The sequence below is a fragment of the Tachysurus vachellii genome, chromosome 6 (genome assembly GCF_030014155.1).
Source record: "Tachysurus vachellii isolate PV-2020 chromosome 6, HZAU_Pvac_v1, whole genome shotgun sequence".
Lineage (NCBI taxonomy): Eukaryota > Metazoa > Chordata > Actinopteri > Siluriformes > Bagridae > Tachysurus > Tachysurus vachellii.
In genome coordinates, this window is record NC_083465.1 from 21,205,801 (window position 1) to 21,230,800 (window position 25,000).

At 39.0% G+C, this 25,000-nt stretch overlaps 1 protein-coding gene across 1 annotated transcript in view; it reads right to left on the minus strand.

Moving 5' to 3' along the window:
* Positions 1–6,035: 6,035 nt before the first annotated feature.
* tspan15 (tetraspanin 15) overlaps positions 6,036–25,000 on the minus strand; it is a 32,117-nt gene continuing 13,152 nt past the window's right edge. Inside the window, exons 3-8 of the mRNA XM_060872871.1 lie at positions 24,263–24,337; positions 22,797–22,892; positions 19,528–19,641; positions 16,511–16,561; positions 16,156–16,272; positions 6,036–8,635 (exon numbers count right to left, since the gene is read on the minus strand). Coding sequence (XP_060728854.1) covers positions 8,489–8,635; positions 16,156–16,272; positions 16,511–16,561; positions 19,528–19,641; positions 22,797–22,892; positions 24,263–24,337 — 600 coding nt within the window. The 3' untranslated portion in view covers positions 6,036–8,488. The remainder of the gene's footprint in view (positions 8,636–16,155; positions 16,273–16,510; positions 16,562–19,527; positions 19,642–22,796; positions 22,893–24,262; positions 24,338–25,000) is intronic.

Below are 25,000 nucleotides of genomic sequence, written 5' to 3' on the forward strand. Positions count from 1 at the left end.
TGAGAACAAAAATTAAACTTAACTAAATGAGCATGTCCTTTTTTTTCTCTACTTCTATTACAAGCATTTGTTTTTTTTTACCTTCTTGAGCACATTAATATGCTGAGCTTCAGCCCTCAGTTGGCTGATGGTCTCTTGCTCTCTTTCCAGGTCGTTCTGTAGAGTTTGTCGCCACTCCCTCTCGATTTTCAAGTCTGTTTCCAGCTGCAACCTTCAGACACCAGGAACATTTCAAATGAAACAGTTCACAGTTAAGTGTTTAGTAGTAAATCAACTTAACAGACAGACTTCACCATGTCAGTTACCCTGAACTGTAAGTGCTAGTGTAGATTAATATGATTTCACTGAGTGAAACACACACACACACACACACACACACACACACACACACACACACACATACACTCACACACTCTCCTGTGCCTTGATGTAAATGTACAAGAAGGCAGAGCTGGAAATCATAAATAACCTTTGAGTTTGTTTCATTTACGGATGATTTCACTGTACTCTGCTTTTTCACTGTATAATCTCCTGTCAGTAGATTTGTCAGTGTTTAAGGTCAGCAGCAGAAGCAGCAATCACCTTAAAATGCATTCAGTTTCTTCCATAATATTCAACAGTTAATTATTTAACTGTTATATACAGTATAGACGAACTCTTTTAGACACAAAGACCAAAGACCAGTCCCAATCTGTATAGCTGTACAGATAAGCAGTAACCAATAAAAGACACCACTTGAGAATAGATTCATTAAGATGAGGTAGAAATTTAGAGGTAGAGGCTGACTTCAACCTGGCCAAAGAAGGCATGGTAGAAATCTAATCGACCAGAGAGCTACTGTTGATGTCCAAGGCCAACGTGGAGGAAACATCACTATGTGTGCTGCTATTTCAGACCAAGGTGTGCTAGCTCATATTCCTATTATGGGACCGTACAACACACAGCATCCTCCTTACATTCTTAGACAATCTCTATAGAAATGTCATTCTTGATCTACTAAAGTATGTAGTAATACATCAGTTTCCATCACTCTGACAACATCAGGCAGTGGTTTGTCCACCACCGAAAGATGCTGATTGAATTCCTTCCACCCTACTCCCCGTTCCTGAACCCAATTGAAGAGTTTTTCTCGGCTTGGAGGTGGAAGGTTTATGATCATCAGCCACATACGCGGATGAAACTGCTGGCTGCCATGGATGCAGCATGTGAGGACATCTCAGCAGATGCATGCAGAGGCTGGATTAGGCACTCAAGAAGATTCTTTCCACCGTGCATAGCAAGGGAAAATATATGTTGTGATGTGGATGAGAGTCTGTGGCCCAACACACAGGACCGACATGACGCATAGGAAAACTGCCACGTAATTTCACCTTTACCTTCTGTTGTACATGTATAGTTTTTACCACTTTATCTTTTTCAGGTTTCCATTTGTCGGTAAATAGCCTATGTGTAGTTTCCTTTGTTTTCTGTATGTAAGTACCACTATTGACGGTACAGTAAAAATGTGAATACAGTCTGATCTTTTGTTTCGAATCTTCCATATACTGTTACGTGGGTCGATGTTGATTGGTTAGATGAGGTTAGATGGAATCAGTCAGAAAAATTATCTATTCATACCATGTAAATTACTGTAACACCTGGTTGATGCACAATGGTTTGCAAGAGTAACTTCTTTTTTTTACCGGAGGGACACTGTAAATTATGACACACACCAGTACGGTAATTTAGTAGTTTCTAGTCATCAAAACCTGAGTTGAGTATAATTTAAATAACTAAAACTGAGTATGATGTTCTACTGACAACATGACTAATAATTTTGCCTTTCACATTGTTGAAACAATGACATGGGATTCTGCTGCCTCTGACACAATGATTGATGAAAAAACACGCTTTTGCATTTTGATTAAATTAAAGCATTTTGAGCAGGTGACGCGTATTTTACGGTTATCCACTATGTTGTGCAGTTTGTACGTGTTGTTTTGAGAAATGCACTTGGAGACCTGCGATCTTCAATTCTGATCTGAGAAATGACTGAAAGTAGTTGAGAAAATTTGTAACAGCTGCAATAAACTCCAGCTAGAGAGAGAGAGAGAGAGAGAGAGAGAGAGAGAGAGAGAGAGAGAGAGAGAGAGAGAGAGAGAGAGAGAGAGAGAGAGAGAGAGAGAGAGAGAGAGAGAGAGAGAGAGAGAGAGAGAGAGAGAGAGAGAGAGATGGTCACATCTCCATCATGAGATGATCACAGCTCCAGAATTATCTTCAAAGATGATTAAAGCAAGGGGGGCACGGTGGCTTAGTGGTTAGCACGTTCGCCTCAGACCTCCAGGGTTGGGGGTTCGATTCCTGCCTCCGCCTTGTGTGTGGGGAGTTTGCATGTTCTCCCTGTGCCTCGGGGGTTTCCTCTGGGTACTCCGGTTTCCTCCCCTGGTCCAAAGACATGCATGGTAGGTTGATTGGCATCTCTGGAAAATTGTCTGTAGTGAATGAGTGTATGTGTGTGTGTGTGTGTGCCCTGCGATGGGTTGGCACTCCATCCAGGGTGTATCCTGCCTTGATGCCCAATGACGCCTGAGATAGGCACAGGCTCCCCGTGACCCGAGGTAGTTCGGATAAGCGGTAGAAAATGAGTGAGATGAGATGATTAAAGCATGTTTTAATAGACACTTCTTCTTTTGCCTAACTTGTGTCCTTGCCTCTGTTGTGTAGAAGTAAATCAGTGTGTCACATACATTCCAGTATGTTGGCTGAATCCCAGCACACACACTTGAGGGGATGTTTGGGATAAATGAATGCTACGAACATATGCATAGGACATGTCTTTCATGTCACACAAAGAGAAATCCTCGTCCCTGTAGGGCAGTGGTCCTCAGAGAGAAGCTTAAAATATATTTACGACCCATTATCATCCACATTGTGTCTAGGACTAACTTACTGTCAATCCTTAGTGCCGTGATGTTCTACGTAGCACCAGGGTCGTGGAGGAACGTTGTCTCATTTCACTATGTACTGTGTCAGATATACTGTGTATGGTTGAATTGACAATAAAAGCCTCTTGACTTGACTTGACATTGTTGAGTTCTTATAGACATTAGTTTAGCTGTTTAGCAGCTCACTTAGAATTCAGTGAATTTAATCCAAAAAAACTAAAACTAAAAACAAGTTTGTCTATAAACAAAGTCAGCAAGATTTTAATGAGTTGTCTCAGTATAAAATCCAGGACTTAAAAGCTGTAGAATATTTTTGGACATGTGGGTCTAATATTCAAATTGTAGAATTACATTAATAAAAGAAACGTGCACTACTGTAGGTGGAGTGAGTTTGTGATATTCATTGTACAGTTAAAGGGCCAATGACTGCAAAACATTGTGAGCCCCTGCTTGTAGGGAATGTAATGTGCATTCAGGGTATGATCATATTTAGTACTCTTTGTACAATTCCATCAAATCAGAATAGTGCTTGTAGTGAGTAGAAGACCAGCGCCTGAGATGAGCTTGTACATAGAAGTCTTTTCCTTAAATCTTATTAAAAATAAGGAACAAAATGTACAATGGATATTAAAGTCTACACATCCCTGTTAAAATGGCAGGATTTTGGGATATGATGTCAGAACTAATACCATTTTTACTAGTTGTTGATGATGGCCTCTAGTGTTCCACAGTATATTTAATGCTGTGGAAATTCTTTCATACCTCATACCACGATTTGATACCTTTTAACAAGTAAGATAGCATATACATGCTTTGTAAGATCTTTGCAGACCAAGACTTCAGCACTCAGATTAAACCAAGAAGATTTGAAGAAAGTTATAAAGAAGCAGCTGATCTTTATTTAGGTTTCATTAAAAATAATTTAATTCATGGCAGCTATGATAATTACTTTGAATATGAGACAGAACAGGGGGGCACAGTGGCTTAGTGGTTAGCACGTTCGCCTCACACCTCCAGGGTTGGGGGTTCGATTCCCGCCTCCGCCTTGTGTGTGTGGAGTTTGCATGTTCCCCCCGTGCCTCGGGGGTTTCCTCCGGGTACTCCGGTTTCCTCCCCCGGTCCAAAGACATGCATGGTAGGTTGATTGTCATCTCTGGAAAATTGTCCGTAGTGTGTGATTGCGTGAGTGAATGAGAGTGTGTGTGTGTGTGCCCTGTGATGGGTTGGCACTCCATCCAGGGTGTATCCTGCCTCGGTGCCCAATGACGCCTGAGATAGGCACAGGCTCCCCGTGACCCAAGGTAGTTCGGATAAGCGGTAGAAGATGAATGAATGAATGAGACAGAACATGCAGTGGTGGCTCAAGAGAATAAGGCTCTGGGTTGTTGATCGGCGGATCAGGGTTCAGGCCCAGCACTGCCAAGTTACCACTGTTGGGCCCTTGAGCAAGGCCCTTAACGCTCACTGCTCTAGGGCTGTATCATGGCTGACCCTGTGAACTGACCCTAATATGTATGTAATGTACGGATATGTAAAGAAAGAATTTTTTCTGTAATGTATATGTAACAAAATAAGGGGTGTGCAAACTTATACAACCAGGTTATTTTAACTTTTCCATAAAAATGTATTCTATTTTTCCCTAAAAAAATTCTGATTGTTTTTTGCTTTAATTTTTATATGTTGTAATTTCACATTGAGGCTAGAAAGGCTCTTTTTTTTTTTTTTTACATCACAAAAACCTTCCATTTATCAGCACTGTGTAGATTTTCTATATCTATCGTAAATAATGTCCACACATACAGCTTATTGTAAAGTTTCATTATAGCGTCATTTCCAGCGCCACTAATGCTTGAAGAGGTTTAATCTAATGTCAAATTGCAATCGCATGACGCCGTTTGATAAGACTTTAATCTAAATGGACAAACAGCATCACTGCAGCACATGGAAAGCAAACATCACTGCTCTCTTGCTCTTGAACTTCCTGGAGCAGGACATCACAAGTACAGCACATTTCAACAACGTAATGTAAACAGCAAATTCTAGCAGGTAGAACATGTAACACCAACCAACCCACCCATCCAGATGACCTCATATCCGGGAGATCTGAATCCTACGGAGCGCAACGGCATCGAGAGACCTTCATGCACCAAAAGGGTAAATGTGCGTCATGTTCCCTTGCACCTGTGAGCTGAATGAGGGAAGGCTGTCTGATGAGGAGTCACCCAGGGAGCACCAATAATGTCAGAGGGGGTTGATTCTCATATCCTGATACCTGGGGAGGCAGATTCATTATACGCTGTGGGGGTGAAGAGGAGATGAGGGCCGGAGTTGAGATACAGCAGGATAGCCTCTTGGCTAATTGGAACGACATCCCAACCTCCCGTGAGCGTGACCGTTATAGACAGAGACACCAACAGGAACAGTGCCCTTTTGTTTAAAGGACAGACATGCACTTTTTCGTATGATGAGAAGAACTGAGTGTGTGCAATCATGTGAAAATCACATCTATTTACAGGATGTGTTTCAGTGACAAAGTGATAAAAAGTCAATTCCAACTAAAATATATGACTAAAGCAAAACTGTCTAGAACGGGTCACACTAACGCTCGTCACTCCTCACACTACACCTCGCTCCCTCAGAGCTAACAGGATTGCTCGACTGCTCCAACCATCTCTCAGGGTAAGAGGTAGGCATACAGCAAAACTCTTCTGTTTTGGCACCGAACTGGTGAAATGAACGTCCCCTAGATGCCTAAACACTGGCTATCATCAAATAATAAATCCTCTTCCTGAAACACTTAAACTAGCTCTTTTTCCCTGATCATTTTACGTGTATAGTCTTCTTCCCAGCAAAAACAAGCTGTTTAGAAGCATGATTAGATTTTGAGGAAGGCATTTTGAGGTATGATTTGCATCTATCCACAAGGTCAGCCATGATACAGTGCCCTTGGAGCAGAGAGAATTAAGGGCCTTGCTCAAGGGCCCAGCAGTTGCAGCTTGGCAAAACTTCTGATCAATCTAATCACCCAGAGCTTTTACCTTCAAGCCGCCATTGCCTTAATTGCATTAATTATTACAACATTTATTTAACAAAAAAAAAACCCACAACAAATCATACTTTTTGATTTATTATTACATTTAATGTAGTGGAAGGTCTGTAAACAAGTTCTATTTTGCCATCACATACATTATAGCAGAAATAAACAGTGATAAACCTAATTACTACTAAAACTATGACGTTACTGAAAATGAAACACCTTGTGACCAATGAAATTTCAGGATTCAGCAGTGGCATGGTGTAGGATAGAAAAAATTCAAATCTAACACACAGCTTGTTTTTATTTATTCATCATATTAAATACAGAGAAAAACACACAAAGCTTTATTTTCAGCTAGATTAAAAGAGTTGAAAAATCTGAATTAAATCAACAGAAAAATGGAAAATCGAAAGGTAATAAAATGTTTTAGAATTTCATTCACCCACAAACCGACTACCCGCAAAATGCATATAATTTATAGAATAAAGGATTGAAATCGTAAAATTGTAATTACTCTGTTTCATTTTTAAACCTCGTTTCCCGTGTGTAAAAGAATTCTGAAATCATTAAAAAAATCCAACTGAACCCAAATAATTCACACATTTCATTAAACTATCATTACAGTAGGAATGAAACTGCAGCAAACTGACGCTCATTAAGCTGCATGTCACTATAGCTCTTTGTTTCGAAAACTGCTTATTATATTCTACAGTACCTTCCAGCTCTGTCAATTTCATCAGAATACAAAGATTAAGGTGGTGTTTGTATTGGGAAAGTCACAGCAGGTGCTCGGGTGAACGAGAGCCAGTAATCATGCAGGTTTAAACATTTGCTCAGAGCTGTATTAATCTCATGGCTCTGAAAAGAACTGGAGAGAGATTGGAAATGATGTTTACAAGAACCAAATATCTACAAGTGATGTTAATTGTGCCAAATACACCGTCTCCAGGGAGTAAAAAAGGTCAAGGCCAATTATATTTAACATTCAGATACATTAAATGTGTATAATCAGGATAATTAATATGCACGAGGGTCTAAGAAATCCTTTGTAATTGTCTGAAATCTACATGAAACAGAAATGTTTCTCTTTGGCATGAAACTCAATCACATATAGAGTCACAACGCTTTTAAACTCTGGTTCCAAACCTCCGGAAGTGAAAAAGAGGGAATGTTACTGAAGTCTGGTGGACAGGATGATGATAAGTAACTGGTTACAAGCTGAACTGATTAGATTTAGGCACGTTTTCTACAGTATGGCACATAACTAACTATCGGCAACTTACTTAAAGCCTGATGTTCACATTTTGAAAATGACACAAGGCTGCGTTCACATGTGCAGCTTCATTACACAATTCTGATTTTGTTTTTTAATGGACCTTCGCGACATAAGTGACATATCTAGATTAGACGTAACGTTGTGCAACACGATCAAGTGAAGAAAGAGTTTCTGCAGCTAATGCTGGCAGCTGTGCGCAGACAGATGTGTGAGAACCAGAGAGAATAGAAGGAGATGGTGGAACAGAGGTGTGAAGAGGATTTATTTAGAACTACACACATTTGTTTTTGGCTGCACTTTTGCACATCTTAGGCAAGTGTTTTGAACACTACTCAGTGTTAATAGATTCAATTCTGTAATCACTACTACAGCAAGTTACTACTTTCCACATCCTTCCACTGAACTGGTGCTATATGATGAAGACGACAGTGATATACGTGTAAATCTTCTCTCATTCATGTGGAGTCGCCAAATATCAGACATGTATCTGATCCAAGATGACATACAAAAGTGGCTCAGGTCTGATTTTTGTGTTCTGGGGATTTGGGTCAAACTGGACATTTAAACCCAGCATCTTTAGACTGTTTTTACTGCTTCTTTTGTGAATCTTGTTCTTGATCACTTGCTCTCTTTGTAGCATTTTCCAGTCCCAGGAACATCCACCATAAACATACATTAGTCTAATAATGGGTAGCATTTTTTAAAATTAATGCTTTAGAAAGTGGTTATAGCAAGATACACAGCTTACAGTACTAGAGTGCTTAAAAAAATTAAATAATTTTAGTTTTTTTAATAAAACGAGAAGCAAACTTTTCATATCCCTTCGAGTAAACAGCACAATTTACATATATAAAAAAGTTGTCCAAATACACGGTGTTTCATTTTTTTTTTAAACATGTATTGATCATAAAAATATGAAAAAAATGATTCTTTATCATTATCTACTTCTAAAACTGACTTTAGTTGTATTTGTCCAGTGCAATTATGACATTATGTATGAATTATACCAGAGCTGCACACTATGACAACAAAGTAGATTGTTTCAGCTTTACCTTTAAGTCTTTAAGAAACAGTAAAATAAAATATACTGGTGGCTCGAAGATTCCTGAGGACTGTCTACAATCAGCAGTAATACAACCTGTAAAAGAACACTTTAATGAGAGAGAAACGCCCATGTGGTTCATGGTGAATAAGATTGTGTACTTTACCCTCAAGCACTTAGGTTCAAGAGTCTCCAAGGTCTAAGCTCACTTAGTCAAACAGAGGCATGCATTTACAGCACTTTGCCAGCTTGTTCTGTTTCTTGCTGGTGATCAGGCTGTCCTGATAGTTCCCGTACTCCTCGATGGCGTCTTCCACGCGAGTGATGTACAGCCAGGTCACAATCACACCAAAGAACTGAAAAAGAAACACAGACAACGTTAGACATAAATCCTGAAGGTTAAGCTGGTTATGATGACAGGCGATCTCGTAAGTCGGTCGATTCAACGAAAGGTTCTGAAATGTCCTAAATTTGCTGATATACAGTACTTCATGACGTCTCTTCTACGTTTGCCTTGCAAGGAAAGAAAGATACGGAAAAGAAAAACCATACGAGAATAATCATTTATATCCTGACCTATATCCATGTGAGAGAAATCTTAATTTCTTTGAAACTGCTGATTAAATTCAGAAGCATTATCCAACTACTTGATTATTAAACCCATTAGGCAAATATCTACCAAGTTATTTCCTAAACACGCAGAAGCCAAACCGTTACACGGTGATTAAGATCTGAACATTCTGCATCATACAACAAAACATTTCTTCAAAGTTGACTTTAGTTGTGTTTGATTTGTGCCATGACAGTGTCAATTACTGAAAGAGCTCATTCAGTAAAATATACAGAAGTTCACTCAGCAAGCAAATACTCACCCACACGTGCATGCACGCACAAAGAGAGAGAGAGATTGATTATATATCGGACTAATGTTTATATCCAAAAAGGTTGATATATTTAATACATTAATAAATCCAGAAATCTGGAACAAAACACAGAAGGAATTTTACTATTTGTCCAAATGATCAAAAAAATACAAAAAACATTTCAGGTTTGAAACAAAAAGCTGAGAATATTATAAATAAATGGCGTGAAATAGTATTATGTTCATCTTTATGCTTGCATACGTGTAGATCAGTGTGTGTGTGTGAGCACCGGAGAGAGAGGGACAATTAAGATTCTTCTGCTGTTTCGTCGTGATGGCAAAGTGCTTAGCACCTTATCTCAGCTCGCTCCTCACCTCCTCCCTGCCTCATTTCCGGTCAGTGACTGTCTACATACACACTGCATCTGGGCTAACGTAAACTTCACCCTGTTTGTACTCTGCCAACATAGCCTGTTCTGCATAGTACAGCAATTTGTAAGTGGATTTGCAGAAAGCAGGAAAGCGTAACACCATAGCCATAGGAATGTAAAGTAGCAGTTTACTTAGCATTGCGCTATGATGATCACTTCAATCAGAGTTTGGTCTGCGATACACAAAAGACATCAGGTCTCAAAGGGTGATGTTTATTTAAAATGCTTATCTGATGGAACATCAGCACTTGCCCCCTTTTAAGCAGAACAGCCATTTGATTTAAAGTGCGCTCCTCTAAAGCAGGGTTACATAATGATCCTGTTTATTTGAACATAGCAGGAAACACGAGCTACATTAATACTTCAATAAGCGGGATGAGGAAATTCAGATATTTTTGAGCAACTGCAATTGACAGAGACGAAGTACATGTATAGCTGTGTATAATAAGCAGAGGGTCATGGTCTGGATGCGGCAACAAAAAAACAGAAAGAACTGAAAGAACTGGAGTTCAGCAATTGCAGATTCTGGAGCAGCCCGGCTTGTTATTGCAGCTTGTTACGGATAATCACACTCATTTATGCAAATGATTTAGCTGAAGGCAGCTCATCAAGAACCAGAAGACTTTCATAGATTTATTTCAGCATTTATTTAATGTCATTAATCTCTTCCGCTCACAGTGCGCTAGGGGACGTGCACGTTTATCATGTGTTTATGTTTCGTTCACAAGACCACGTGTGATGATGTGGTTCATTTCCCATCTCCTCCACTGTATTATCATTAGCGGTGTCTCTAATGTTTCCTGATTGAGTTATTAGTTGTGTCGTCAAACACGGTTGTATTATTACTTCCGCTTTCTCCACAAAACCTTTTGCACCGTTTTAAGTGATTCATAGTCATAGTTTTTTTATTTTTCTACCCTTTGCGTTAACCTGAATCCAGACTTTTATCCATTCTCTTTCAAAAATACAGCAAATCACCATCGAACATGTTGTTCAGTTGCTGTAGTATTTATGGTTTGATGAACCATAAAATGCGATGCATTAGGATTTATTTATTTATTTATTTTTTTAATTGGTGAAATTGCAAGTACACGGTTTACATTTTAAACTCCAACCAACGCAGACTCAAATGTAAATTCTTTAAATCACTGTTTTAGTTTTACAGCAAGACTCTTTTCTGTTTTTACACCAAGGTGGTGGAATGATCTTCCCCTATATGTCCGAACAGCTGAGTCACTGGCTATCATCAAGCGATGGGTGAAGACTTACCTCTTTCTGAAACACAAACAAGCTCTTATTTTTCCTGTTTGTTTTGAGAAACTGAACTGAACAGAGTTTTATGTTGATGGTATCCTACCTTTTCTCTTTCTGCACTTTACTCATTACAAAACTGTACTGATCTGCACTGCCCCTGGTTATTATACTGTACTGTAGTGCTGTGTAATGTTCTCAGTTCCGTGTTGTCTCTTGTAGTTTAATGTGGCATTGTGGTCCTGGAGGAACATTGACAAAAAATGACAATTAAATCTTCTCGGCTTGATTTGACTTGAGAAGAGAACAGTGTAAGTAAGTAAATAAATAAATAAATAAATATGCCAAATATGCCAAATATGTCATACCGGGGGGCATGGTGGCTTAGTGGTTAGCACGTTCGCCTCACACCTCCAGGGTCGGGGTTCGATTCCCGCCTCCACCTTGTGTGTGTGGAGTTTGCATGTTCTCCCCGTGCCTCGGGGGTTTCCTCCGGGTACTCCGGTTTCCTCCCCCGGTCCAAAGACATGCATGGTAGGTTGATTGTCATCTCTGGAAAATTGTCCCTAGTGTGTGATTGTGTGAGTGAATGAGTGTGTGTGTGCCCTGCGATAGGTTGGCACTCTGTCCAGGGTGTATCCTGCCTTGATGCCCAATGACGCCTGAGATAGGCACAGGCTCCCCGTGACCCGAGGTAGTTCGGATAAGCGGTAAAAGATGAATGAATGAATGAATATGTCATGCCAAGATTTCTAACTTTGGTTTTAACAGATAAAGACAGTATTTCAGTTTCATCCTGGTTCAACAGTAAAAATTATTACCTTATTTCCAAGTATAGAATTAAGGCAGAATTAATAAAATTGTGTGGAGTCATTCTGTTGAAATTAATTTACAGCATGTTAACATATGTTACTGTCCTGCTTGGTAAAAAATTGTGTACGGTATGTGAGCTATTTCCAGGTAATTAGTCCATTAAAGATCAAATTACTTACAAGGAAACAAACAGGGCAAAAGCACACATCGAAATCGCTTTGACTTGTCTGAGAGCGTGCTCAGGGTTCCATGGGCTTTACCACCTAATACGGATCATCCAGCTGGATCAAGATTCTGAAAGGTTCTAAATAAAATGAGCTGAACATGAGCAGCAACTGCAATAACAAAGTGCCAGTCTGCAATATCACACAGTGTCTCGGCTTCTAGCCTGCGGTGATGACAACACCTAGACCTGTAGCCTTTTAGTAAGAACAAAGTGTTCTCATGTCAGAGAAAGATGGAATCAGCTAATAATAAAAATTAAAACAAAACTGTTTTGCAGTTTCAGAGAGATAAGATAAGATAAGGGCGTTAAGGGCCTTCCTCAAGAGCCCAACAGTGGCATATTGGCAGTTCTGCTCAATCCTCCGAACAACAACCCAGAGCCTTAACCGCTTGAGCCACCTCTGGCCCAGTGGTAAACAATATGTTGAGCTTTTTTCATGTATTTAGCAAATACAAAGTAAATATTTTCAAAGTAAAATAAAGTATTCAGCATGACTAGAATGACTGTTGCTTCACATTGCACTTGGTGAAGATTAAAGTTACTGAGACAGCCACTTCTGCTCTCCAGACCTGCTGATCCATCTTGATGCTCTACCTCTTGTTGGAGATCTCATCACTTGAAAACCAGTTGCTGCTGCTAGGGAAGAACCCACACGAATGGCTTAAGGTACCTGAGATTACTGTGGTTGATGCCATTCGGAAACCATGAAGATGGTTTCGGACTAATTTTGCTACAATGGCTTAGAACTAGTAGGATGTAGGAGCTCAGAGATTAAGATGCTGTACTACTGCTCAGAAGATTGAGTTCAAATCCCAGGACCACCAAACTGTCACTGTCAAAATTTGACACTTCATTTTAATTTCAACTTGAAATTCTCTTAAACTACAAATGGCATAGACTAATTGAAGAAAGATGATGTGTTTATAACATGCAGATCATTTATTTAAATGTTTTTAGCCAACAGAGAAATGCAACAGAGAGCCAAGTACTGAACAAACGTTTCTGAGAATATTTCTCAGAATTCAAACAGAGAAATAAGCAGAAGCACCTTATATAATATAATATAATATAATATAATATAATATAATATAATATAATATCAATTACTCCAATGCAGACTTGTAAAGATTTAAAATCTAATGAAAGAAAACCAGCCCTTGAGAGAGGCTGGTTTTCTTTCATTTAGATTTTAAATCTTTGTCACCGGTCCTGTTCATTATTTATATGGACAGGATTTCTAGGCACAGTCGGGGGCCGAAGGGAGTCCGGTTTGGGGGCCACAGGATTTCATCTCTGCTTTTTGCAGATGATGTTATCCTGTTGGCTTCATCAAATCACGACCTTCAGCGTGCACTGGGACGGTTTGCAGCCGAGTGTGAAGCGGCGGGGATGAGAATCAGCACCTCCAAGTCCGAGGCCATGGTTCTCAGCCGGAAAAGGGTGGATTGTCCCCTTCAGGTCGGTGGAGAGCTCCTGCCTCAAGTGGAGGAGTTTAAGTATCTTGGGGTCTTGTTCACGAGTGAGGGAAGGACAGAGCGGGAGATCGACAGGCGGATCGGTATGTCCTCTGCAGTGATGCGGTCGATATACCGGTCTGTTGCGGTGAAGAAAGAGCTGAGCTGCAAGGCGAAGCTCTCTATGTACCATTTGATCTACATTCCTACCCTCACCTATGGTCATGAGCTTTGGGTCATGACCAAAAGGACAAGATCACGGATACAGGCGGCCGAAATGAGTTTCCTCCGTAGGGTGGCTGGGCGCTCCCTTAGCGATAGGGTGAGGAGCTCGGTCACTCGGGAGGAGCTCAAAGTAGAGCCATTGCTCCTCCACATCGAGAGGAGTCAGCTGAGGTGGCTCGGGCATCTGTCCCGGATGACTCCTGGACGCCTCCCTGGGGAGGTGTTCCGGGCATGTCCAACCGGGAGGAGGCCCCGGGGAAGACGTAGGACACGCTGGAGGGAATATGTCTCTCGGCTGGCCTGGGAATGCCTTGGTATTCCCCCGGAAGAGCTGGAGGAAGTGTCTGGGGAGAGGGAAGTCTGGGCGTCCCCCGCAACCCGGTCCCGGATAAGCGGCAGAAGATGGAGGGATGAAAGAAAACCTTCCATTCATGTTTGGGAATTTATCTTCACCTCAGTTGGTTTAATGAAGTGAGGAGTGAGTGCAGAAAAACACTGGCAGGATGTGAGCTGGAATTTTTCACTGTTGTTTTTGAGAACAATGGATTTGCATGAAAGCACAACAGCTTTTCAAAAGGTCTTTTCATCAACCTGTTCAGCCTTGTCTAATCAGCCTCTGTGGCACAAACGTGAACAGGGGGAAAAGATTTTTTTTACCGTTACAAACTCTGATACGCAAGTATACTGGAACGCAGTAGGATCTGAAACATTATGCCGTGGATGGCTTTTACCACCCGAAATAGATTATCCTCCAACAGTACACCTGAAGTTTTTTATTTGTCATACACCACAGGAATTTGCCATAGATTTAAAACAAGGTTAAAGAAATTCAAGGCTCTGTTGTGAACTTATGGATTTAAAGGTTTATCCTACTGCTAAAACTAAGATCGCCTAGAAGCATGAGCTGGGTGAAGAGTTGGTCATAAATGCTGGCAGAGTACTTAATAGAAGACCTATAAGCACAGTAAAAGCACGTCTAGGGTTCGTACTCTTTAAGATATATTACAGAGAGCTCACAATTCCAGGGTTTGGCTCTTTGTAACATCTTACAATCAAGTTGATGACTGGCGAGCTGTAAATAAGTAAAATTCTAAGGTATCAGCATTAAGATAGAACGAGGAATACGTCTCATTTCACTGGATGAAGGTATTCACTTGCTTACGTTACTGATTTTTGGGGTCCCCAAGGTTTGGACTTGGCTTTCTTCATTAATTAGTTAAATGACAATTTCTTGCTCTGGAAGTTCACCAAACCCTTCTCTATGGCTTGATATTATTTTCTCGCAGTGGCAGCTATGGATCTTTCTATGATAAACTACTTATCAATTACTTACTGTAAATTCACTTGAACTTTGCAGCCTTACTTGTTTTTCATCTCCATTTCTTTTCCTCTTAGTTTTAAAAAGTTAAAATAGTTATGTAAAAACATCATTTTTTAAATGACTGTGTCTGCTTTCTCTTTTCATTTAAGAAAACAAAATGAGTTATTCTCCTATACAAGCCCCTGTGAATGAGCTGTTACTATAGAAACAATAACAACAATTAATTCAATAAAGAAACTAATTAACACCGTTTGACCAATCAGAAGCGAGAATTAAAAAGTGGTGTGGTAAAAACTGCAAGCTTAACGGACTATAGCTTCAATCCAGACGGATCTATCAGGAGGTATAAAGCTGAAATAAAAGGATGTGGGGAATTTTAAACAACACACTTTGTGTGTCAACACGAGTGCCAGAAGCATGCACAGAAATCATAAGTGAGAGGAAATCGTTATAAACACTCCCAGTACTTACAATGCGTTTATTACTGTGATAAGATCAGGAAACTGGGTGTAACAGCTGTTTTTTTTTTAGAAAACATATCTGCATTTATATCTGCATATGATTTATGATCAAATGATCAAATCGGGCTCTGTCACGGACAAAATCTCCAGTGTGAAAGCCACCTAAGCTTTTTTTTTAAAAAAAAAAAACAGTACATTTCTTCGATGCCCAAACCCGACTGATTTCCTGTCCTCTTTCAACTCAACAAGATTTAGACATTTTTATGGCCACCATTTAAATTTTATTGCCATTGTGTTTGCAGTTCTGAATTTTTGCAAAGGATTTCTCAAATTCAAATGTGTGCCTTTTTTGAATGATTATTTCATTTAATAAATAATGAAATGAATCTAATTTGTCAGAACACAGGTTAGATTCATTTTCTCATGAGACAGATAGAACAGAGTAGAGAGAGATAACAGTTTTTAAGCCTTGTCTTGTCTGCATAATACCTTTTTACCATACAGTGAGTTTTTACGGTATTCAGTTAGTATTGAAGTCTTTTTCATTTGATTGTAATTCAAAATATACTGAATATTTCTATGGTCCAATTCTGGAAGAAGAAGAAGAAGAAGAAGAAGAAGAAGAGGAAGAAGACGACGAAGACGAAGAAGTAGTAAATGAAGAAGAAAAAGATGACAAAGAAGACAAAGGCGACGACAAAGAAGAAGACGAAGACGACAAAAAAGAAGAAGACGACAACAAAGAAGAAACGACGACAAAGAAGAAGAAGACAAAGAAGAAAACGAAGAAGAAGACGAAGAAGAATCATTAATTGGTAAGTCTAGCACTTACCTGAGGAAGTAAAATTCCAAGTAGGAGTCCAGCCATGATCTTGTAGTTATCCATTAACCAGATGAAGACAGTATCAGTGCATCCTCGCACGTTAATGGTGTCTGTGAGTTCTACTCTCTGATGGAGCCGAAAACAGGAAAAAAACATTTGACCAGTTCAACCAGTCAGGATCAGCTCCAATAACATATAATCCCATTAAGTGCCAGAAGCTGACATTTAACAACTGAAACTTTTCATTTCATTTCATCTGTAAACACAAATTTAATTAAATTGTACCATTTACTGTGCTTTCCTTTTGACTGTCAGGGATATTGGCAACTGTGAGTTAGTACCAGGCTCGAATAATCAAACTTACCTCTTTATTTATGGCTTTGTACCCACATAACGTGTTTGTAACTTCATTAGGCTGAAAAACAAATGAAATGCACATTAGCACCAAACAGAGTGACAAAACAAAAAAAAAGTTGAATAACATCATCAATAATGATCGTTTTAAGCCTCGCTGATATCCGATTGTACTAATACTGATGAAAACCATTTGGCTTAATCTTCTGTTCACTGGATTTTAATCTCTTTTATATCTGTTCACTGTTCTTTATCTGTTGATTACACCCTTATATTACTTTTTTTACACCATTATATTACTTATTACCCTTATAAAACTTCTATTATGATGAAACCTGTACATATTTTAGTCATTTCCTTTCATTCTACACTTCTTAGGCTTTTGCGAATTTCAATGAAAGCATTAGTATGAACTCATTTTCTACAAAGAACATTCAGGAGATAGCTGCTAATCCTTTTTTGCTACAAAGCCGAAATGAGAGGAAATAACATGCAAATGAACAACCAGGAAAAGAACCTTCTACGTTTCTTCAAACTACGTACAGACGTTTGACTTGCAATCAAAGCACCAAGCCTCTGTGCCATTGTTTCACTGTTTGTCCAAAACGGCATTAAGATAAAAGTTTAGAGGAAACACTTTAAACCAAAGCGCTCTTTAACAACTGGAACTGGAATCTAATTTACATGACTGAAGGGGAATAAAACTTCTAAATCTAAACCTATACTTGTTCACAGACCGAAAGCAAAGCCAAGTAAATGATTTAAGACTCAAATCAGGAAAAAACAGCAGGGTTTCTTCACGTTGATGTACCTTGGAGAAACAAGGGCCAATTCTAATACAGTGGTACCCCGCGTATCGACCGGCTCGGACATCGACCTTTTCGCTTAGCGAACAGTTTTTCGACCAAAATTTGCGCCTGCTAAACGACCAAATCCCCGCTTATCGACCTCGACCCACGTGGTGCGAGGGGAATTATCTTCCCAGTCTCGCCTCAGCCTTCGTGGAGAGAGCATCTATCGTAAATTAAACTTCGGTTTGTGAACAATATTAGTGTTATTTAGCGGTCAATATAACAATTTAGTGCATGTATATTGTATATACAATACTTTGTTTAAAGTGTAAAGTCTTTTTTTTGTTTAAATTTGTAAAAATACTCTAGAAAAACGGGGCAAAAATTGTTAATTATTGGGTATCGGTGGAAGTCGGGAACGGATTAATTGGGTATCCATTATTTCTTATGGGATAATTACATTCGCTCTTCGACCTTTTCGCATTTCGACCGGTTTTAAGGAACGATAAGGTCGATAAGCGGGGTACCACTGTACAAGCAACCAATATGTGCCTTCAAGTTTGTTAAGCGACTGAACAAACTCTCCGTTAGCTCCGGGTCTATTGTTAGAACATTCATTTACAAGTAACTCAAAATGTGTTAATAGTTCAAATGAGAGTAAAGTTCTTTATCCTTTAAAGGCTGCCAGTGAAAACATTCCAGGTTCGTCTCTTAAAGCAGCACCCAAAAAGGAAATCATTTTGTGGCTTACATTGTTCAGCCTGGAAATTGTGAAGCTCTAGAGAACTTTTCCTATTCTTCTTTCTAAAATAAATGCTAAAAGTTACTCAAATAATCTGCCAATAGAAAATAGAAAATTCAAAGCTTAGTCAAATAGTCTAATCTTCTAATTTGGTTTACTGTAAACTTAATTAGAAATAGTTTGACAATATTCAAGATATCATTTTTAATGGGAGTTTTAATGGAAGGAATGATTAATGGTCAATCAGCAGCAAGCTTTTAAAGGTGGGGTCTCTGTTGTTTGAGAAATACTTCAGAAAACTCCGTTGGGCCGCCAAACAAAACAAAAACAAAACTAAAGTGTAGCCAATGAGCAGAAAGGGGCGTGTCTTGTCAATATGGGCGGAGAGAGTGTTCAGTGCGCATGTGTGACATTAGCAGAAAGCAGTTTTAACATTGACATGGAGGATAAAAACAAAGAAAGAAAGCGAAGAAAGGCTTACGATAAGGCAAGAAGTAGGACCCGTGTTAATATAGGATCAGCTTTTCAGCGCTGGAGAGAACTGAACGTCTTCCGTATGAAACGGAGCTAAACCTTACACGGTACAACACACAGTACTACAAAAACACATTTGTATTACCATAGTATTACTCATTGAGTTTATTTACTGAGCTGCCCCAACAGGTTCCGCCATAATTCTTGTCTGGGTTATACTTGGGGTATACTTGTCTGGTGTATGTGTGGGGCGGAGCTATCAATACAGGGGTAGGACCCATTTGGGTTAGGGGCATGTTTGTTTTGGTGATTTCAAATGTCATCGTTGGCTTTCAAACAATAGAGACCCCACCTTTAATAGAGACACTGTGCATCTCTGAGTTAATAGGAGTGTAGATAGATGGGTTTTTAGTATAGAAAAAAGTGGCCTTTATTGTCAGACAGTTTCCTGTGAAATTCATTAAGTCAGCAGCTCATCTGGCTTTGAGGTTGACTTGGCAGACACTGCCGCTCTTGCTTACATATGAGGGGTGACCGAGTACTAAAGAAGCCAGACAAGTAGATAAAACAGACAAGCAAAGCTTAATCCTTAAAAAAAAAAAAAAAAAAAAAAAAAACAGCCAAAACTGAAACAAACCAATTTACTGCATGAACATAATCCAGCTATTCAAATATTATTCATAATCTTTACACATTATTGAAGATATTATTGTTCTATTAAGTCTATTTACTGGCGCCAGGACTTTATTCAGTAGTTATTCAGGTTTAGTTTAAACCCATTCAGTTCAGGAAACCAGTTAAACAGGATTTCAAGTGGGACTATAGGGCAAAAGTAAACCAGTCTCAGAACTTGTGAAGAAATCCAGCAGCTGTGTATACAACCTGCATCTATAGGTTATGCTAAACAGACCCCTGAAGGTCACTGGTCACCAGTTGAACCAGTAATCTAGACAGCAGGGGACATGCAAAGATAAAAAAAAATGCTTAAATCTTTAATAGTGAGGCTGGTGAAAGACAAACCTTGGTCACACAGCATGTATAAGGCACTCCACAGGCCAGAGGTCCAGGGGCTGAGCAGTTGTGGTACATGTTCACTGACCACTGCTTCCAATCCTCCCCACCACAGCATTTAAACTAGATGTGGGAAAAAAATACATTTTCATCATAAATCCATATTTCAGCTTGAAACCTGAGCTGGCACATAATTTTGATGATGAACACTAAGAAAATGTAAGTGTAAATATTGCAGGACAGTTGAGTGTTAACTGGGTTATCCAGGTCTCTTTAAATCCCTGTGCTACCATGAAGCTGCCCTCTGCTCCAGTGTTAAAGGATTATTACACTGTCAGAATACATCCAACATCACAACACTTCATTTTAAGATTATCTGAGTGAAATGAACCTGGGTCAGCAAGATATGATATATGAAATGTGAAATGAATCTCTGCTACTTGGTAATTGTTTATTGTGCCAAAGTTTTCAGGGGGAAATAAATGAATAAATCTCAGCTCGCTCTCTCTCTCATTCCCAAGAGCATCGCAATTCATATGCCAGTCCTTCATCTTAGCCGGACTGAATATATTTGGAGGCAATTATTTAAGCAATCACAAGGATCCTGTCTGGCTAAACACAGGATTCTGCTGAGGCACATGGGTTATAAATGAATAAAAATAAACAGCAGCAGCAGCACTAATAATACTGTTATGTATTTTTAATACAAAAGTACTACGGCATCATCGGCTCCAGTACTTCCCTTTGGACAATAACTCTTCTAGAAATCAAGTGGTAACAATTCAGGATATGCTGCCTTGGAAAACCATCAACTTTATGGTGATAACAGTAACCTTTCTTCAGGTGTTAATAGTAGCCTCACACTGGACCACATCACACCAATGCACAATTGATTATTTTCCTAATCAGACTTCAGAAAGCTGTTCTTTAAACAGCTTTACAATTTGACTGTTACTAAGTGCTGACACTGGAGATTACCTTGAAATTATGGTGTACGAGTTGCTACTATTGCGACAAAATGATATCAGATGTGCTTTGCAGCTGAAACTACCGTGGAAAAACAGTATCAACACTTTCTGACCAATCAGATTTGAGATTACAACAACGCTGTATTTGTATGGCAAAACTTATATCTCATTATTTAATGTTTGCTAACAGAGTGCCAGCAAAATCCCAGTAAATTTAAAGAAAGTACATTCAAAAGAAACGAACCATCTACAAAATGTTAGTATTTAACACAGATATTTGAATATGGAGTCAGTGCGTCATGGGGCACCTGGTGTAAAACCCGTGCCAAATCGAATATGCGGACCAAATGATCCGCTGTTGCGACCCTGAACAGGGAGCAGCCGAAGACACATCAACAAAAATAAAAAAAATAAGTACTGATATCTGCAATACCCTTAGAAAAGATACCCACAGTTATGTGCTTGTAAATTGAGGTCTTAAGCTGATGGGAAGGGAGGCTTTACTTTTTTTGGCAGGGGATTCAAAAAGAGTGAGTAACGCCATACCACAATCTGGCTCCTCTAAAGAATGTGTAAAAACTCTGAATCATGGAAAAGAGAAATGGCACTGCAGTGTGTGTGTGTGTGTGTGTGTGTGTGTGTGTGGAGAGGGAGGGTTGTATATGAAAGGGACTCAGACAGGTGGAAATGCCAAAAGGCTTATGCTTCATTTGAAGCCCTTTAAAAGAATGACAAATGTGCATAATGTGACTGTTGACAGGCATCAGACATGAGCCTGAGAGGCAACGATTACACAAACCACTGGCATCTACATGATGCCTTTTTGGGAAATTCTGAAATAATAAATCTTTATTTATTCAAACGAGGCTTACCCTCTTTGCATAAAGATCACAGCAATTATAACAAACACACTGGTGCGTGCGGATTCACAAAATTTAGAGTAGTGAGCAGACAAGAGTGTTTTGGCGTTTGGAATGCAGAGAACTCTTTCATATAGATATAAATCCACTATTTTATATAAAATTCCTTCATGTCAAATATATTTTTAACTTCTCAGCCTATACATGTGGCAGATTGTCAATTAATTAAATGGAAGCATTTCATTTCATTTACATTCGCCTAGAAAAGGCTTAACAAACCTCTAAGGCTTCATGGTGGCTTTTCAGAGGGTTTGAGGTATTGTTATGGTAATGGTAAGAGCACATTGAACTCTTTCTTTATTTTTTTCCTTTCACTATTTTCTCCATAATTCAGTCTTAACCAATTCCCATCTATTTAGCATATGACTGCTATCTACCAGGGAGGACAAACACATGCTTCCTCAGAAACACATGAAACCAGGATACATTGTGCTTTCAGACTGCTGCTCATGACGTCACAGGGCAGTGTAACACACTCAGAGGAAAACTCTATCTGCCCACCCAATTCCACATACATGATCACTGAGACTTCTATGATTGGCTAATTCCACTGTGATTGACAGGAGAACGAGATAGCTTGCTCTTTTGGACTCCATGGATGGCTGTGACATTGCATAGATTCAAACCTAGGAGCCCAAATATTATATATTGTTTCCTAATTAAATTAGATAATGTAATATTATATGGTTCATCTGTCAAAAAACAAAGAATCCGAAAACAAAAACGTTGTTCAGCCTTCAGGATTAGCAGGCAGGTATTCCAGAGTAACCATGGCTTTGTAGCTGGTGAACATCTAAAGCAGAGGTCTTCAATCTTATCTAGAAAGGGCAGGTGTGGCTGCAAGCTTTCATTACTACTAAGCAGGACCTGATCCCCTTGTTTAATCAGTTCATCTTAGTCTCCAATCTGCTATCAAGTTGTGCCTTTTATCTGCTATAAAAAAGCTTGCAGCCATATCAGCCTGTTGTGAAGAAGACTGATGACCCTGATCTAAAGAAATAGGCATTGTCAACGAACTGTGCAGTCTGGAGTGAGCATTTACTCTAACCTACATCGAAGACCACTGCAATACCCAAACTTTCCAAAGCTAACTGTTTGGTGTTAGTGTGTTGCTTCCCATATGGTAAAGCAACTGTATCCCTTACTAACATATATACAGATATTGCACAGTGCAGCAACAACTAAGATCAAACTTGCTAACAAAATCAAATACAAATACAAATTCAAATACATTCCACCAAAAGCTCATAATGCAGAATAATCTGCAGACAGGTAAGCCAAGGGTGAATACTATGGGAAGTAAAGAAAGTATGTGAAAAATGAAAAAGACTACATGAAGTACATCTAAAAATCTATTCAAATCAAACACTGATTCTCTACAAGCTCTTACCTTCCTTTGAACAAAGTCCATGATGTTTTTGAAGTCTAGATCGTCGTAGTAATTCTCCATGCCTTTACGGACATTTTTGTTAAGAAGATCCACTGTCTGAGATAGAGAAAAAATTAAAGCAATGAAACTAAACTGCAGACAATGTGAGGCAATGAAAGCACTGACATTTCAGTCCAACATCTTCTACTATTACATGCAAGCATGACTTTTTTATTGCTCTCATAAATCTGAATGTCGGTCTTTAAATAAGGTAAAGCCAATTATCTTTTTTTTACACACGCACTTCTGTAGCCATTAAAATATAATGTAGAACAATATAATCCAAACAATATAATGTAGAACGTATTCAACATCTTTTACTCTGTTCTTATTTTGTTATTCTGAAGCCACTATGATTTTTTCACAGTGTACAAACCTGTAGCCTACAATGACAGGGTTTGTATTTTAGCGGTTATTCACACTAAGCATGTTTTGCTACGATTCCAATCACAGTGTGTTTGTTGTGATTGATCTGAGTTCAGACACGTTTGTGTATCAAACCACAGTGTATTTGGTATCATCTGATGTCATCATCACGAGCGACTAGAGTTTATATATCTTTTTTTTTTTTTTTTGGTGCTATTATTGCTCAAAAACCGTGTTCCATGGAAGTCCAGGTTACTTTACTTCCTGTACAAGTGAGGACCCGAGTACAGGTTGCATTCATAAATCACAGGAACCGCAGCACAGTTTCAGAACAAATGAGTAGTCTTGAGTCTGGTCACATGTTGCACTTCCTGGTTCTCATGACAGCTGTCAACATTAGCAATTTCAGACTAACTTACCAGTGTGAAAGCCCCGTTAATGTACTCATCAGGCTACACTCTAGTGCATCTATCAGTATGTAGTATTCTAAATCACTGCCTATAAATGAATGAAAGTGCCACCATCGTGCACAATGACAGTCTAGAATGGGTGATTATTCTTTGCTATAAAAACACAAGCAGATATTTAGATATTTTCTTTATCTACTGCATTTGCATCCAGATCGACGTACAGTACATCTTGTCTCATTTTAAACATCTGAGCAATTGAAGCTTAAGGGCCTTGCTCAGGGGCTCTTCAGACCTGGGATTCGAGCTTGCAACCTTCTGATCCATAGTCCAACTCATTTGCCATAGGATATGGCATAGGATACCACATTTGTAGTATAGATAACTGTACTACAAATTGCAGAACAGTGCGTTTTATGTGGCCAGGTATAAGAGATATGTGAATTTTTTTATCTCCAGCAGAAACTCTTAATTTCTTAAGAGGTGAGTAACCTTGAAATTTGTTTACGTCATGTTAGTTTTAAACAAGAGTATAAAAAAACCAAGCATGGAAAGCATATCCGTCACACACTGCTTCATCCTAAGGTGACGGATGACACTTTCATTGAACACATTTCAAACCAATTGCACTTCAAGTGAGAAACTGAAACCTACTCGGTTCCTGAATAGCAGAGCCACAATTCCACCCAGGAGCTCCATGATCAGACAGATTGCCAATGTGTAGAGGAACTGCAATGAAAAACACAAGATGGTGTGAACAAAAATCAATAATTTACATTTAAGAACAAGAGATGCTTCAATAGCAAAGATAAATTGTGCTTTTGCTGTGTTTGATCAAGACATAAAAATCGACAGCACTGTCAAGGGGAACAGGCTTCAATATTTTTTCCTTGGGCCTGAAGCACAGTGTACCCTAATGATGTTTCTCATTCCACATGATGGAAAACCAAAGCTGTAAGAAAGTAGCCATGTGAGAGGACAGGAGGTTAGTGCTGGATTACCAATAAAACAAGAGCTGGGGGAAAAAAGTTCTTTTAATTTATAGAATATTAATAACAAATAAGAACATTTTGCCTACATTTTTTGCAAACAGTAAATGGCAAGAACTTGAAATAAAAGCTACATGTACTCATCATAATAAAAACATTCCAGTATTCAGTAAAGACAACCAGACTTAAGAAAAATATATTGCATATTGTTTACATAAAAATATGACATAAATCAGTTGCACTGTGAAATCTCATCTGTTGGTTGGCTGTTGGTGCTGAACGTTACCTATAGAATTAAATTTAAATGCAGGGAAGAATAGTATCCGTATCTAGTAGGTAATATATCTGATGAAGAACACTAACATTGTGGGTTTGATTCTCAGCTCAGGTTTGAGCTTGGTGA